The sequence below is a fragment of the Mustelus asterias genome, chromosome 5 (assembly GCF_964213995.1).
Source record: "Mustelus asterias chromosome 5, sMusAst1.hap1.1, whole genome shotgun sequence".
NCBI classification, from domain to species: Eukaryota; Metazoa; Chordata; class Chondrichthyes; order Carcharhiniformes; family Triakidae; genus Mustelus; species Mustelus asterias.
Genome location: NC_135805.1, coordinates 11,034,220 through 11,050,564, shown reverse-complemented (window position 1 = coordinate 11,050,564; position 16,345 = coordinate 11,034,220). Strand labels below are relative to the sequence as shown.

Here is a 16,345-nt window from a genome sequence, read left to right as displayed (position 1 = left end):
CTCCCTCCCCTCCCCCCCCCCCTCCCCCCTCCCCCCCTCCTCCCCCCCTCCCTCCCCCCCTCCCCTCCCCTCCCCCCTCCCCCCTCCCCTCCCCCCTCCCCTCCCCTCCCCTCCCCTCCCCCCTCCCCTCCCTCCCCCCCTCCCCTCCCCTCCCCCCTCCCCTCCCCCTCCCTCCCCTCCCCCCTCCCTCCCCTCCCCCCCTCCCCTCCCCCTCCCCTCCCCCCCTCCCCTCCCCCCTCCCTCCCCCCCTCCCTCCCCCTCCCCCCTCCCCCCTCCCCCCTCCCCTCCCCCTCCCCCCCCCTCCCCCCCCTCCCCCCCTCCCCACCCCCCCTCCCCTCCCCCCTCCACCCCCTCCCCCTCCACCCCCTCCCCCCACCCCCTCCCCCCTCCCTCCACCCCTCCCTCCCTCCCCCCCCTCCCCCCCGCTCCCCCCTCCCCCCCTCCCCCCCTCCCCTCCCCCCCTCCCCCTCCCCTCCTCCCCCCTCCCTCCCCTCCCCCCCCTCCCCCCTCCCCCCCTCCCTCCCCTCCCCCCCCTCCCCCCTCCCCCCCTCCCCCCCTCCCCCCCTCCCCCACCCCCCTCCCCCACCCCTCCCCCCCTCCCCCCCTTGTTAGATGGTCAATCCTCTAGCCATGCTAATATATCACTCCCAACACCATGAGCTCTTAGCTTATTTAGTAACCTTTTATATGGCACCTTATCAAATGTCTTTTGGAAATCCCCTTTATCCACCCCACGTCTTACATCCTCAAAGGACTCTTAATAAATTTGTCAAACTTGATTTTCTCTTCATGTCAACTCTGTCTGATTATATTTTGACTTTGCTGTAATCGCATTAATATATTCTGGCATTTCCCAGAAACATATGTTATACTTACTGGCCTATAACTGGCAGGTGGGACCTGTACAAGAAGGATGGGTTGCATCTAAACTGGAGGGGCATAACTATTCTGGCCGAGAGGTTTGCTCGTGTCACACGGGAGGATTTAAACTAGTTTGGCAGGGGGGTGGGAACCAAAGCAAAAGTGAATTAGCTGAAGGGGAAGCAGAGAGTCGGGCCAGTAAGACTCAGAGTAAAGCAGGCAGGGTGAGGTTGCTAATCAAAGAGGGTCTGGTGGACTGAAGTGCATTTATTTCAATGCGAGAAGTGTAAGAGGGAAGATACAGATGAACTTAGAATAAGGCAGATGAACTTAGAACTTGGATTAGTACCAGGAACTATGATGTTGTTGCCATTACAGAGACTTGGTTAAGGGAAGGACAGGATTGGCAGCTTAACATTCCAGGATACAGATGTTTCAGGCGGCATAGAGGGGGATGTAAAAGGGGTGGGGGAGTTGCACTACTGGTTAAGGAGAATATCACAGCTGTACTGCAGGAGAACACCTCGGAGGGCTCATACAGCGAGGCAATATGGGTAGAGCTCAGGAATAGGAAGGGTGTAGTCACAATGTTGGGGATTTACTGTAGGCCACCCAACAGCCAGCAGGAGATAGAGGAACAGATATGTAGGCAGATTTTGGCAAGGTGTAAAAGTAACAGGGTTGTTGTGGTGGGAGATTTTAACTTCCCCTATATTGACTGGGACTCACTTAGTGCTAGGGGTGTGGATGGAACAGAGTTTGCAAGGAGCATCCAGGAGGGCTTCTTGGATGATATTGGAATAATGTAGATTAGAGGGGCTTTAGATTGGTTTCACTGGTCGGCGCAACATCGAGGACCGAAGGGCCTGTACTGCGCTGTTATGTTCTATGAAACAGTATGTAGATAGTCCAACTAGGGACCTGGTATTGGGGAATGAGCCTGGCCAGGTGGCCGTCGTTTCGGTAGGGGAGCAGTTTGGGAACAGTGACCACAATTCAGTAAGCTTTAAGGTACTGATGGATAAAGATAAATGTAGTCCTCAGGTGAATTGGGGGAAGGCTAATTACAACAATATTAGGCAGGAACTGAAGAATGTAGATTGGGGGGCAGATGTTTGAGGGCAAATCAACATCTGGCTTGCGGGAGGCTTTCAAGTGTAAGTTGATAGGGATTCAGGACCGGCACATTCCTGTAAGGATGAAGGATAAGTATGGCAAGTTTTGGGAACCTTGGATAATGAGAGATATTGTGACCCTAGTCAAAGGGAAAAAGGAAGCATTTGTCAAAGCGAGGGGGCTGGGAACACACGAAGCAAGTGTGGAATACAAGGAAAGCAGAAAGAAACTTAAGCAAAGATTAAGGAGGGCTAAAAGGGGTCACGAAAAAGCATTGGCTGGCAGGATTAAGGAAACTTCCAAGGCTTTTTAGACATATGTAAAGAGCAAGAGGATAGCCAGGGAGAGGGTTGGCCCCCCACTCAAGGATAGGGGAGGGTATCTATGCATGGAGCCAGAGGAAATGGACAAAGTATTAAAGTACTTTGCATCAGTATTCACTAAAGAGAAGGACTTGGTGGATGATGAGTCTGCGTGTAGATATTTTGAGTCATGTTGAGATCAAAAAGGAGGCGGGATTGGGGTTCTTGAGAAACATGAAGGTAGACAAGTTCCCAGGGCCTGATGGGATATACCCAAGAATACTGAGAGAGGCAAGGGAGGAAATTGCTGGGGCCTTGAGAGAAATCTTTGTATCCTCACTGACTACAGGGGAGATAAACAGTAAGAAGTCTCAGAACACCAGGTTAAAGTCCAACAGGTTTATTTGGTAGCAAAAGCCACTAGCTTTCGGAGCACTGCTCCTTCATCAGGTAAGGAGGCTTACCTGAAGGAGGCTGCTCCTTCATCACTTACCTGATGAAGGAGCAGTGCTCCGAAAGCGAGTGGCTTTTGCTACCAAATAAACCTGTTGGACTTTAACCTGGTGTTGTGAGACCTCTTACTGTGTTTACTCTAGTCCAACGCCAGCATCTCCACATACAGGGGAGATCCCAGAGGATTGGAGAATAGCCAATGTTGTTCCTTTGTTTAAGAAGCGTAGCAAGAATAATCCAGATAATTACAGGCCGATGAGCCTTACATCAGTGGTAGGGAAATTATTGGAGAGAATTCTTCGAGACAGGATTCATTCCTACTTGGAAATAAGTGGACGTATTAGTGAGAGACAACATGGTTTTGTGAAGGGGAGGTCGTGTCTCACTAACTTGATCGAGTTTTTCGAGAAAGTGACGAAGATGATGGATGAGGGTAGGGCAGTGGATGTTGTCTACATGGACTTCAGTAAGGCCTTTGACAAGGTCCCTCATGGCAGACTGGTGCAGAAGGTGAAGTCGCATGGGATCAGCGGTGAGCTGGCAAGGTGGATACAGAACTGGCTCGGTCATGGAAGAAAGAGGGTAACAGTGGAAGGGTGTGTTGCTGAATGGAGGGCTGTGACAAGTGGCGTTCCTCAAGGATCAGTGCTGGGACCTTTTCTGTTTGTAATATATATAAATGATTTGGAGGAAAATGTAACTGGTTTGATTGGTAAATTTGCGGACGACATAAAGGTTGGTGGAGTTGCGGATAGTGATGAGGACCATCAGAGCAAAGAGCAGGATATAGATTGGTTGGAGGCTTGGGCAAAGAGATGGCAGGTCGAGTTTAATCCGGACAAATGTGAGGCAATGCATTTTGGAAGGTCTAATACAGAGAGGAAATACACAGTAAATGGCAGAATCCTTAAGAGTATTGATAGGCAGAGGGATCTGGGTGTACAGGTACACAGTTCACTGAAAGAGGCAATGCAGGTGGAGAAGGAAGTCAAGCAGGCATACAGCATGCTTGCCTTCATCGGCCGGGGCATTGAATTTAAAAATTGTCAAGTCATGTTGCAGCTTTATAGAACCTTAGTTAGGCCCCACTTGGAATATAGTGTTCAATTCTGGTCGCCACACTACCAGAAGGATGTGGAGGCTTTGGAGAGGGTACAGAAAAGATTTACCAGGATGTTGCCTAATATGGAGGGCATTAGCTATGAGGAGAGGTTGGAGAAACTTGGTTTGTTCTCACTGGAACGATGGAGGTTGAGGGGCGACCTGATAGAAGTCTACAAGATTATGAGAGGCATGGACAGAATAGATATCCAGAAGCTTTTTCCCAGGGTGGAAGCCAATTACTAGGGGGCACAAGTTTAAGGTGCGAGGGACAAGGTTTAAAGGAGATGTACGAGGCAAGTTTTTTACACAGAGGGTGGTGGGTGCCTGGAACTCGCTGCCGGGGGAGGTAGTGGAAGCGGATACGATAGTGACTTTTAAGGGGCGCCTTGACAAATAGATGAATAGGATGGGAATGGAGGGATATGGTCCCCGGAAGGATAGGGGGCTTTAGTTGAGTCGGGCAGCATGGTCAGTGCAGGCTTGGAGGGCCGAAGGGCCTGTTCCTGTACTGTAATTTTTTTTGTTCTTCTTTGTTCTTATAGTTTCCTGCTGTCTGCCCCTGTCCTTTCTTGCATAGAGGTGTTACATTTTCCTTAATATCCTTTTGATAACATGGGGATCAGAATTGTGTACGTGCTCAAAGTTTGATCCAATCTAACTGCGATAAAGCTTAATGTTAATTCTACTTAAGTAAAGTTGAAAAGCACAGTAATGTACCCAATGCTTGTTTTACTTTTTCGATGTCCTTATTAACCATTTTTAGTGATTTCTGTTTCTGTGCCACTTTGCTCCTGTACTTCCATTTAGTCTTTCTTTATCCAACACTCCATATTCTTTTTAGCCAATGTACACCATTTCGCATTTCACTGTTGTATTATTATCATTTGCCACTTGCACACCCATTCTGCAATTCTCCATGTTGCATTTTTCCTTTTACATTAACATGTCCCAATTTGATACCTACGAAGTCAGCCTGGATTCTGGGAAAATAGGGTTAGGCAGAGTTTCAGGATTAGGAGTGATCAATTCAGGGTAAACTGTTGCTGCATTTTAACAAAACACAGTGGCTGGAAATCTTTGGCCACTCATGCCGGCAGGATTCTCCAGTCCCGCCGGCAGTGCATCCCTGCCCGTGGAACTCCCATTGACAGCGGCGGAACCAAAGAATCCCACCACTAGCAAACAATGCGCCACCTCCTGCCGGCGGGAAACACACGGCTGGGAGGCTGGAGAATCTCATCCAATAACTTTCATCTTGTCTGAGCCATCTGGGAGGCAGTTATGGTCCTCAATATTTTATAAATTGGCAATGAGTGAATGAAAAGAACGCAAGCTGTATTGCATCCTTACTGGTTTGAATTGTAACTCCGTATATGATGTGTCTTGTCAATAAAACAGATTTAGATTGGTGCAATGAGATTAGATTGAGATAGAATTTTGACTCATCATAGATATCTTGTAATTATGTAATCTAGATTTCATTTTTTTCTCTTGAATTTCAGGATTTATGACTTGTGCACAGTTAGGTTTATTTAAGTTCCTTTCTTGCCATCTTTCCCAGTGCTTACGAGAGTATCTAAACCCAATTAAACATTCTTAAGTAAAGTAGGAGGTTTGCAAACGTGCAGTAATTTTCTGTTCTACTCTGCCTCTTGGATTCTTTGCTGCATCGGATCACATACCTCCCCACCCCCAGCTGAAATTGTCTGTACCTGACTGTAATGATTTTTAATGCTACAACTGTGATGCAACATTTCTATTCGATACACAGTGCGTCCAAATGGCATGGAGTTATCTGGGCACTTAAACTACCTATATATATTATGTGTTAGTATTGTATTTACATATAAGTATGATCTGTACAGATCATTTGACTCCCCACTCCAATAATGGAAGTGGATATAATGTAATGTAACCAGAAATTTGGCACAGTCAAGACATTTCAACAATTGTATATGCACATTTCCATTAAGAGCACTCTGTGCTTTAAATCCATCATTCAATGTAAATAGACAGATTCCAGAGTATAAGTAGTTTTGCAATATTCTGCATTTATTTTTCATCAGCAGTGGTGTCGATGTAAGACAGACAGGAAAAGTAGGGTTGAGGCCACAATCAATTGACCATGACCTTATCAAATGGCAAAGGGGCAAATGGCCTACTCCTGCTCCTACTTCTTGTGGTCTTGTATTCACCACTTCTCCCACTCACGTGAGATTGAGAATTAATGCATCTCATTAGCTTTTGGAGTGTAATCTAAATCTCAGTACTAATTAATCTATAATGTGATTAGATTGATATGGAATTTTGGTTGCTATGTCATTGTTACTTTTTGATTATGTCATCCAGACTTCATTTTGTTCGTTGAACGCCCAAGTTTAATTGCTGTGCAGTCAGATTAAGTTACTGTGCAAAACAGTCGTTGTGAATCCCCATTTGTCCACGTTTCTCATCGCATGAGAAATATTCTTTTTAACGGTTTTTAAAGGGTTGGAATAGACTCAGCTGGTTGAATGACTTCATTCTGTACTATTATTTTGTGATTTATTACAGTGTTTTGAGTCTTTTAGTGTGCATTTAACTCAGATTTAAACAGAATTCAATCCTTCTGAAGATGTAACATTATGACTTTAGTGATTTAAATTAAAAGCTGCATTTGACACCAACTGGACTTGTCCATGCAAGCTGCTTTATTCTCCACTGAACTTCCATTCTGACGTCTCTAAGCTTAGCCACTTACATTGTTCCAATTAAACTCTAGGAACAGCTTATCATTCAGCTCGGCATTTAACAGCGTTCTGGATTCGACTTGGAGTTCAATAATTAATTTCAGATCAGTAATACCCTTTTTCTTTTTTTGTTTTATGACTCATTGCTCTCTTTTGCATCATTATCCTTTTGTCGTTTAATCTCTCCTGCCTTCCACCCTACCGAAGATTTTCCCTTTGGTTTTTCACCCAGCCCCACCCATTTTCCTGATTCTACTTGCTTAAGACCTGTTAGATCTCTATGATTTTTCAAATTCTGATAAAATGTGTTAATGTCGCTTTCCATAGATGCTGCCAGACCTGCTAAGTATGTTTAGCATTTTCTGTTTTTATTTGTGTTTTTTCTTGTGTTTGGTTGGGTGCTAATGTTTCCATTTCCAAATGAACAGGCCCTAGGTTGCATATGTCGCCAGCACTTGGGCCTCAGCATTTCATAGAATCCCTACAGAGCAGAAAAAGGCCATTCGGCCCATCAAGTCTGCACCGAACACCCAGCCCTTATCCCTGTAACGCCACATATTTACCCTGTTAGTCCCCCTGGTACTAAGTGGCAATTTAGCATGGCCAATCAATCTAACTTGCACATCTTTGGACTGTGGGAAGAAACCGGAGGACCCGGAGGAAACCCACTCAGACACGAGGAGAATGTGCAAACTTCACACAGACAGTGACGTAAGCCGGGAATCGAACCCTGGTGCTGTGAGGCAACAGTGCTTGCCACTGTGCCCCGAGCAGATTTATTCTTGCCGCCACCTGCATAGAACTCGAGCATTGAAAACTGACTGTCCAGAATCCCACCTTAGGTGTGGTAAAAGTAACAACAAACCTTGAAAATTGTGGGCGTGATTCTCCCAAAGAAATTCTAAGCGTTGAATTTGTGTAAAAACTGGAGTGATTCACGCTGTTTTTTTTCAGCAGGAGTTTCAAAATGAATCTCCCACAATCTGTGCACTAGCGTGAATCCTGTTGAAAATCAGTGGGCGGGGCCTATTCCCGCTGGGGAGGCCAGCAGCATAGTGCTGAGTGGGCAACTGCACATGTGCCAATCTGTCAGCACCGAGATCAGTGCCTGTGCCGTGGCCCCGCACTGCTGGTCTCCTGATCGCTGATCGGCACGGCAACCGCCCCTCCCCTCCGATCCCGCCTTCGCCCGATCACTGCCCCCGCCCCAGTCTGGCACTGTCAGGCTGGCAATGCCCCAGGGTGCACACCCTTGACGGCCCGACTCTCTGGGGGGCCTTGCATGTCCCCTCCCTTTGCTCTAGCGGGGTCAGGCTGCCAGCTCCATGTAAGTGGGGAGCTATACTAAACCTCGCTGGAGTGAAACACTCCTGGCGGGGGGCGGAGGCCAGCGGGCCTGGTAGGCAAATAGGATTTAAATTGTCATTAGCATAAATTATGGAGCTCCACACCAGAAATCAGCGCGGAGCTGGTGGTGCTGGAAATCTGACTGCCAGAAACGTGTGGAGGCCGTGACACCCAGCTGGGGAGCCCACAAAATGGCCTCTGCTTGAGTCTCCCGGCCGGCTGTGCAGCAAAAACAGTGCAGCTGGCTGGGCGAAACGGTCCCTGTATCTTTGAATATGATGTGGAGATGCCGGCGTTGGACTGGGGTGAACACAGTAAGAAGTTTAACAACACCAGGTTAAAGTCCAACAGGTTTATTTGGTAGCAAAAGCCACACAAGCTTTCGGAGCCCCAAGCCCCTTCTTCAGGTGAGTGGGAATTCTGTTCACAAACAGGGCATATAAAGACACAAACTCAATTTACATGAATAATGGTTGGCATGCGAATACTTACAGCTAATCAAGTCTTTAAGATATAAACAATGTGAGTGGAGAGAGCATCAAGACAGGCTAAAAAGATGTGTATTGTCTCCAGACAAGACAGCCAGTGAAACTCTGTGGGGGTTACAGATAGTGTGACATGAACCCAATATCCCGGTTGATGCCGTCCTCATGTGTGCGGAACTTGGCTATCAGTTTCTGCTCAGCGACTCTGCGCCATCGTGTGTCGCGAAGGCCGCCTTGGAGAACGCTTACCCGAATATCAGAGGCCGAATGCCCGTGACCGCTGAAGTGCTCCCCAACAGACTGTTCTCTTCCTGTTGGGGAGCACTTCAGCGGTCACGGGCATTCGGCCTCTGATATTCGGGTAAGCGTTCTCCAAGGCGGCCTTCACGACACACGACGGCGCAGAGTCGCTGAGCAGAAACTGATAGCCAAGTTCCGCACACATGAGGACGGCCTCAACCGGGATATTGGGTTCATGTCACACTATTTGTAATCCCCACAGCTTGCCTGGACCTGCAGAGTCTCACTGTCTGGAGACAATACACATCTCTTTAGCCTGTCTTGATGCTCTCTCCACTCACATTGTTTATATCTTAAAGACTTGATTAGTTGTAAGTATTCGCATTCCAACCATTATTCATGTAAATTGAGTTTGTGTCTTTATATGCCCTGTTTGTGAACAGAATTCCCACTCACCTGAAGAAGGGGCTTGGGGCTCCGAAAGCTTGTGTGGCTTTTGCTACCAAATAAACCTGTTGGACTTTAACCTGGTGTTGTTAAACTTCTTACTGTCTTTGAATATGTCCAGCTTTCACAAATTCACAGATTATGAATAGAATTAATGTGTTCTACTTACATTTAGTTGAAAGTGATTGGGAAAAGCAGGTGGGATTTATTCTGCTTCCATTTGGGTCATTGCCTTCTGCAGTAGTTGTGGCCATTATTTGTTCCAGGGAAATATTTTGGCCATTTTTAATGATTGTGCCTTTTTATAGGCTGATGTTTGCTGCTGGGTAATTTGATTACTTTGGCAACGTTTTAATTGTCCCTTTGTGATTAATTAATGAAGCCTATGTTTGGAGCAGCAATTAGAGCTCGGGTCCTCTGGGCATGGTGTCCTTGCACGCAATATATTTCCTTAGGTAGTTGTATCAACACAGTTGGAAAAATAGAAATGTGCAAAACTTATTATCGGATACGGTGGTGATGTATAAGTTAATTTGGGTAGCAATGTTGGAATTTTGGAACTAGAGATATTTTATAATGTTTTAAGTGTTATTGTAGAAGTTTGTAAATTAAGTTCCTAGTTGTGCTGAGTGTCTTGGTGCTGATGGGCAATTGATAGGAGAACTCGAATTGGCTACAGACCACTTAGCCTTTATGAGGAGGTTTATTTTTTATTCATTGATGGAATGTGGGTGTTGCTGACCAGGTCAGCATTTATTGCCCATTCCTTCTTGCCCTTGAGAAAGTGATGGTGAGTTGCCTTTGTGAACCACTGCAGACCATGAGATATAAGTACACCCACATTGCTGTTAGAGAGGAAGTTCCAGGATTTTGTCCCAGCGACAGTGAAGGAGCAGTGATATATTTCTAAGTCAGGATGGTAAGTGGGTTCCAGGTGGTGGTGTTTCCATGTGTCTTCTGCCCTTATCCTTCCAGATGGTAGTGGTTGTGGTTTTGGAAGGCGCTGTCTAAGGATCCTTGATGAGTTCCTGCAGTGCATCTTGTAGATAGTACACACTGCTACTTCTGTGTGTCTATGGTGAGGGAGTGAATGTTTGTGGATCGGGTGCCCATCTGTTATCCAGTGACACTTTGTACAAAGCTGATATGACCGGAACGATGAGGGCAGGATGGTGCTTGATTATGAAGCAGCTGCCGATTGAACTGCATGAAACAACCAATTTTGCTTTGGTTGTAAATGAAGATTGATCTGCTCGGTAAGATAATATCTCTGATGAACCATATGTATTTCAAGGTTGGTGGGTTGAGGGAAGCGGACAAGCAAACTGGAATAAATTCCATCTTATCCTCAGTATCCAGTTACAGTATAAAATAAGATGGTCTGTCTGATGCAGATGAAGTAACAGTGCTATAATGTGACCAAGTTAAAGGATGAAAGCAATGTATTGTAATCCTGGGACTGAACATCACTTATACTTGATTAGGTGCGACACTGTGCTTGGAAAATAAACAGTCATGCCTCTGTGCATAATTATGTCCCTTGGCATTCCAAGGGTAAAAGTTATGGACTTGCCTGCTTTCAGGATTTTTTCCTCCTTGCATACAATTGTCAAAGTAATTAACTGATGTAGTTCCTTTTATTCTCACTGACTAGTGATTGACATACTTAAAGCATGGATGATACTTTGGCAATGAATTTGATAAATGGGTTGTACTTCAGTTTTGTTGCAGGAGCAAATGGATTCATTTTAAAACCTGCTGCCTCTCAGATGTCCACATTGCTGACTGAGGTCTGTTCCAGGTCAGCATAGCCTTCTGAAATCTCGCCAGGGATTTGCAGCACTGACACTTAATTCCTTTTTCTACCTAACTTGTGTACCTTTGCTATTCGTGTGGCACCACAAAGCTTAAAATTGAAAACTGTTAAAATCTTCAAAAACTCTTTAATTGCATGTGAAAACAGAGGATGTTCAAAAATTGAGAGCGTGGGAGGGAGAGCAAGAAAGCTTTGGCAGGTTGTCATCAGAGAGAAGAAAAATCCACCCGTTGCCTTGTGAACCCTAAGTTGGGATTTAAGCGATTGATTCTGTTCGACTTTTTCATTAGCCATTTGAATTCTATATATAATCCAATTTTCTGCCCACTATTGTTCGTGCCCATGCTTCATTTCCCTTTTACACATCCAATTGTGCAACTGTGAGGCAGAGGACATTACATTCTGCTTACGCTGTGCGAACTTGAATATGTAACTTTTTATTAGTTAACTTTATGTTCTGTTCTGATTTATATACTGGAGATAAGAGCCTTTCCCTAACTATCTGCCCATTATCCTTTATTTGTGTTAAGTGGCTTTATCAGAGCATCACTGAATCTGTCTCACAGCGCTATTTTTTTCCCAGAATTTCCTCTAGTTAAGTCACTTTGTCCCAGGTATATTTCTAGTGAATCATTGTTGAACTCTCTTCAAAACTGGTATTTCTTTCCCTGAAGGGCCTGTTCCTGTGCTGTGTTATTCTTTGTTCTTAAATTGTTGGGTCCAAAATTGAACGCATTATTCCAAGTGAAGTCTGACTAGTATTTGTCTGACTGCATTAGTTTATTTATTAGTGTCACTAGTAGGCTTACGTTAACACAGCAATGAAGTTACTGTGAAAATCCACTAATTGCCACACTCCGGCGCCTGTTCTGGTACACTGAAGGAGAATTTAGCATGGCCAATCAATCTAACCACATGTCTTTCAGACTGTGGGAGGAGACCGGAGCACTCGTGGGAAACCCATGCAGACACAGGGAGAACGTGCAGACTCCACACAGACAGTGACCCAAGCCAGGTATTGAACCCGGATCCCTGACATTGTGAGGCAGTAGTGCTAACCATTATGTCACTGTGCTGCCGCATTAGTGTAATTCACTAGTGTAGCGCAATTTTGTACCCCTCATGCTTATGTTGTGCATCCTATTTGATTTTTGGGTGGCAACTGTGAGCAAAATTTTAATGCCATATGTACCTGGATCCCTAAATTCCTTTGTTCACGTACACTGGTTTAGATTATAGTCTCACCTCTTGTTCTTGTAGCCAGCTAAGTTTTCATATAAGTTCATGTCCAAATGCTGGTGCAGAGGAGGGTAGAAGTCGGGTATCTTTTTTTTCCTGTGACCTATATAAATGAAATAGTAACAGATGACCAAGTTGTGGTAAAATATTGTGTAATCTGTGTTTTATTTGTCACTGTATTTTACAGATGCCAGTTTTCCACAGCCTGTAATCCGACCTCAAGACCAGATTGTCAATAAGAAGGAGGATGCCATGTTTCACTGTCAGTTCACAGCTACACCTCCCCCTAGACAGGAATGGTTATTTGATAATTCCATCATCCATAACTCATCACGGTAATGTTTTTTCTCAAGTGCTTGATAAGAAGAGCAATAATTTAAATACAACGAGCAGCATGTTGATTATTAACTATACTTGGTGTTAAGTGTATATCCACTAAGAAACACATTCAGTATCATGGACCATAATGCATTCTGTCATTTTTCTTTCACTTGCTTCCTTTCTTCCTGCCCTTGAAATGTTCAAAGTGATGAAAGGGAAATGTACAGCATAAGTTAGTAGTTCTGTAAGTAAATTCATGGCAAATTCATAGGTCGCATCAGAACAGGATAGAGGTAAAAGACAATTTTACAACTGATATCAGCAAATGCTTCAAACATGTTAAGTTGTTGCTTTTTACTGGTGATTGTTCCATAGCTACTGGCCACTCACCGAGTATATGTCAGTAGCAATCCTGTGTCTCAGCTTAAACTGTGCATTTAAGAAATTGAATAATCCTATCACTGTTCCATGTGAGGCTGGTTAACTGAACACATATCAATTTAATCTAATTTCTTCCTGATATGTAGACTTCAGTATCACATGAGGCAACTGAGTAAGCTATCAAAAATAATTTTGATCTTGGAGCTATCCATTGGTGAGTTCCACAAATTACACCAGTTGAGTCACTCCTATGAGGTCTAGCCCTGAGTCTTGCATGATTAAAAGAAATTTCATTTAAACCTTGCCTTGAACAAATGCTTTCTGTAGTCAAGTATGGCAGACCTAGTAATGACATGATCTTGAGTCAGGCTATGAATGTGAATATTCAATATGGCTGTTTATAATGACTGAACCCAAAGGGTGAAAAAGAAATAAAATAAAAATTTCACCTTTTGCAGTTGCTCATAATTCATTGATTTGTTGAGGAATAAATCTCCAGGAGGTAAATTGTTCCCTTTTTAAAAGATTATTTGTGCCAAGTCAGAGGCCAAACAAACATTTTTTTGTCCATTGATTGGACAAAGAGCATTATATAAGAAATAAGAGCACGAGGAAGCCATTTGACCCCCTCAAGCCTGTTCCACTATTTAATAAGATCATGACTGATCTGATTATGGCCATAACTCCACTTTCTTGCTTGCCCCTGATAATTGTTGACCCACAGATCAAAAATCTGCTCAACTTGGCCTTCAAAATATTCAATAACCCAGCCTTCGCTTCTCTGAGGGGAAGAGAATTCCAAAAATTAACGATCGTCAGAGTAGAAATCCCTTCTCATCTCTGTCTTAAATGGTGGACCCCTTATTTTTAAACTCTTCTCCTAGTTCTGGAATCTTTTACAAGGGGAAATATCCTCCCAGCATTCACCCTGTCAAGTCCACTCAGGATCTTGCATGTTTCAATAAGATCAGTTCTCAGTAACTGTAGGCCTAACCTGTTCAACCTTCGCTCATAAGTCAATCCCTTCATCCCAGGAATCATGTTATGGTCAGTATTTCCCAAGGTTATTAATTAGCCTTTTCTCATTACACAATACTAAATCTAAAATAGCCCGATCTCTTGTTCTTCAACATACTGCTTCAGAAATCTATCTCATACACACACTAGGAATTCATCCTCTACAGTATTCTATATGTAAATTAAAGTCTCCCATTATTGTTATATTAGACATGCTACATGGTGCTCTAAAATCTTGATTTATACCCTGTCCAACATTACCCCTACTGTTTGGCCTATAAACAACTCCCACCAATGTTTACTGCCCCTTGCTGTTTCTTCACTCCTTCCAAACTGAACCTACATCTTGGCCTTTCAATCTACATTCTCTCTCACTAGTTTACTGATTTTGGCCCTTATTAACAGTGCCACCCCGACTCCTTTTCTTTTTTGACATTCCTTCTTAAATGTCACATATCCTTGAATATTCAGTTCTCAGCTGTGGTCATCCTGTAGCCAATTAAATCATAGCCTTTTACTTCTATTTGTGCCTTCAAATCATCAATCTTGTTTTGAATACTGTGCGCATTTAGATAGAGTGGCTTTAACTTGTTTTAAAAAAAATTATTTTATATTGTGATCCTACTTGATGCTTGCCTCTTCTACTTCCTCTGCTGGCCTGTTTTTCTTCTGTCTAATCTGAACTCCCTCTCAGATTCCCATCCCCTACCAAGCTAATTAAAGCCCTCCCCAACAGGACTAACTAACTTCCCTCAGACAATATTAGTCCCAGTCTTGCTCAGGTACAACTTGTCCATTTATATACAAACATATATGTAACTATGTAAAATTGGTAGCAGTTCTATCCTTCACCAGCAGTTTTTTTGGAATAGAACAAACTCTTCCATAACTCCAGCATCTGTATTCAACATCCATGTCCTTTAAAATAATAAAATGGCCCCAAATGCTTCAGAAGAGACATCAAAGAACAACAAAGAACAATACAGCACAGGAACAGGCCCTTCGGCCCTCCAAGCCCGCGCCGCTCCCCGGTCCAGGATTGAATCCTGAATCCAGGATCCCCGCCCAATTTTCCAGCCTATCTACATCCTAATATCCTATCCACCGAGCTGTCCCTCACAGCTACGATGCTTTGTTCATCACAACCTATTAACTCACCCCCACCCCCCCATTCCAGACCATGTGATCTCCAGGGAGAGGTGAAAACCCAGAGTGAAAACCCCAGGGCCAATATGGGGAAAAAAAAAATCTGGGAAATTCCTCTCCGAACCCCTGCGGCGATCGAAACGAGTCCAGGAGATCCCACTGGCCCTGATCAGAAAATGCTTCCCAACCCTATTCATTTCCACTTCTGCTTTACGAACACCATCTGAATTCCCTGCCCCCGAGACAGGTTCCCAACTATCCGCAGTCTCGCTCTGTACTGGCACCAGCAAGATGATCATAGAATGAAGCCTTGAAACGAGAAACAAAGAACAATTAGCCCGCGCCGCTCCCTGGTCCAAACTAGACCACTCTTTTGTATCCCTCCATTCCCACTCCGTTCATGTAGCTGTCTAGATAAGTCTTAAACGTTCCCAGTGTGTCCGCCTCCACCACCTTGCCCGGCAACACATTCCAGGCCCCCACGACCCTCTGTGTAAAATATGTCCTTCTGATATCTGTGTTAAACCTCCCCCCCTTCACCTTGAACCTATGACCCCTCGTGAACGTCACCACCGACCCGGGGAAAAGCTTCCCACCGTTCACCCTATCTATGCCTTTCATAATTTTATACACCTCTATTAAGTCTCCCCTCATCCTCCGTCTTTCCAAGGAGAACAACCCCAGTTTCCCCAATCTCTCCTCATAACCAAGCCCCTCCATACCAGGCAACATCCTGGTAAACCTCCTCTGTACTCTCTCCAAAGCCTCCACGTCCTTCTGGTAGTGTGGCGACCAGAATGGATGCAGTATTCCAAATGCGGCCGAACCAACGTTCTATACATCTGCAACATCAGACCCCAACTTTTATACTCTATGCCCCGTCCTATAAAGGCAAGCATGCCATATGCCTTCTTCACCACCTTCTCCACCTGTGACGTCACCTTCAAAGATCTGTGGACTTGCACACCCAGGTCCCTCTGCGTCTCTACACCCTTTATGGTTCTTCCATTTATCGTGTAGCTCCTCCCTACATTATTCCCACCAAAATGCATCACTTCGCATTTATCAGGATTGAACTCCATCTGCCATTTCTTTGCCCAAATTTCCAGCCTATCTATATCCTTCTGTAGCCTCTGACAATGTTCCTCACTATCTGCAAGTCCTGCCAGTTTTGTGTCGTCCGCAAACTTACTGATCACCCCAGTTACTCCTTCTTCCAGATCATTTATATAAATCACAAACAGCAGAGGTCCCAATACAGAGCCCTGCGGAACACCACTAGTCACAGGCCTCCAGCCGGAAAAAGACCCTTTCACTACCACCCTCTGTCTTCTATGACCA

At 44.7% G+C, this 16,345-nt stretch overlaps 1 protein-coding gene across 2 annotated transcripts in view; it reads left to right on the top strand.

The window, feature by feature from the left end:
- The window catches only part of ptk7b (protein tyrosine kinase 7b), a 362,591-nt gene that overhangs the window by 176,260 nt on the left and 169,986 nt on the right, over nucleotides 1-16,345 (top strand). For both annotated transcript variants that reach the window (XM_078212160.1, XM_078212161.1), the window contains exon 5: nucleotides 12,327-12,474. In XM_078212160.1, the coding sequence (XP_078068286.1) occupies nucleotides 12,327-12,474 (148 nt within the window). The remainder of the gene's footprint in view (nucleotides 1-12,326; nucleotides 12,475-16,345) is intronic.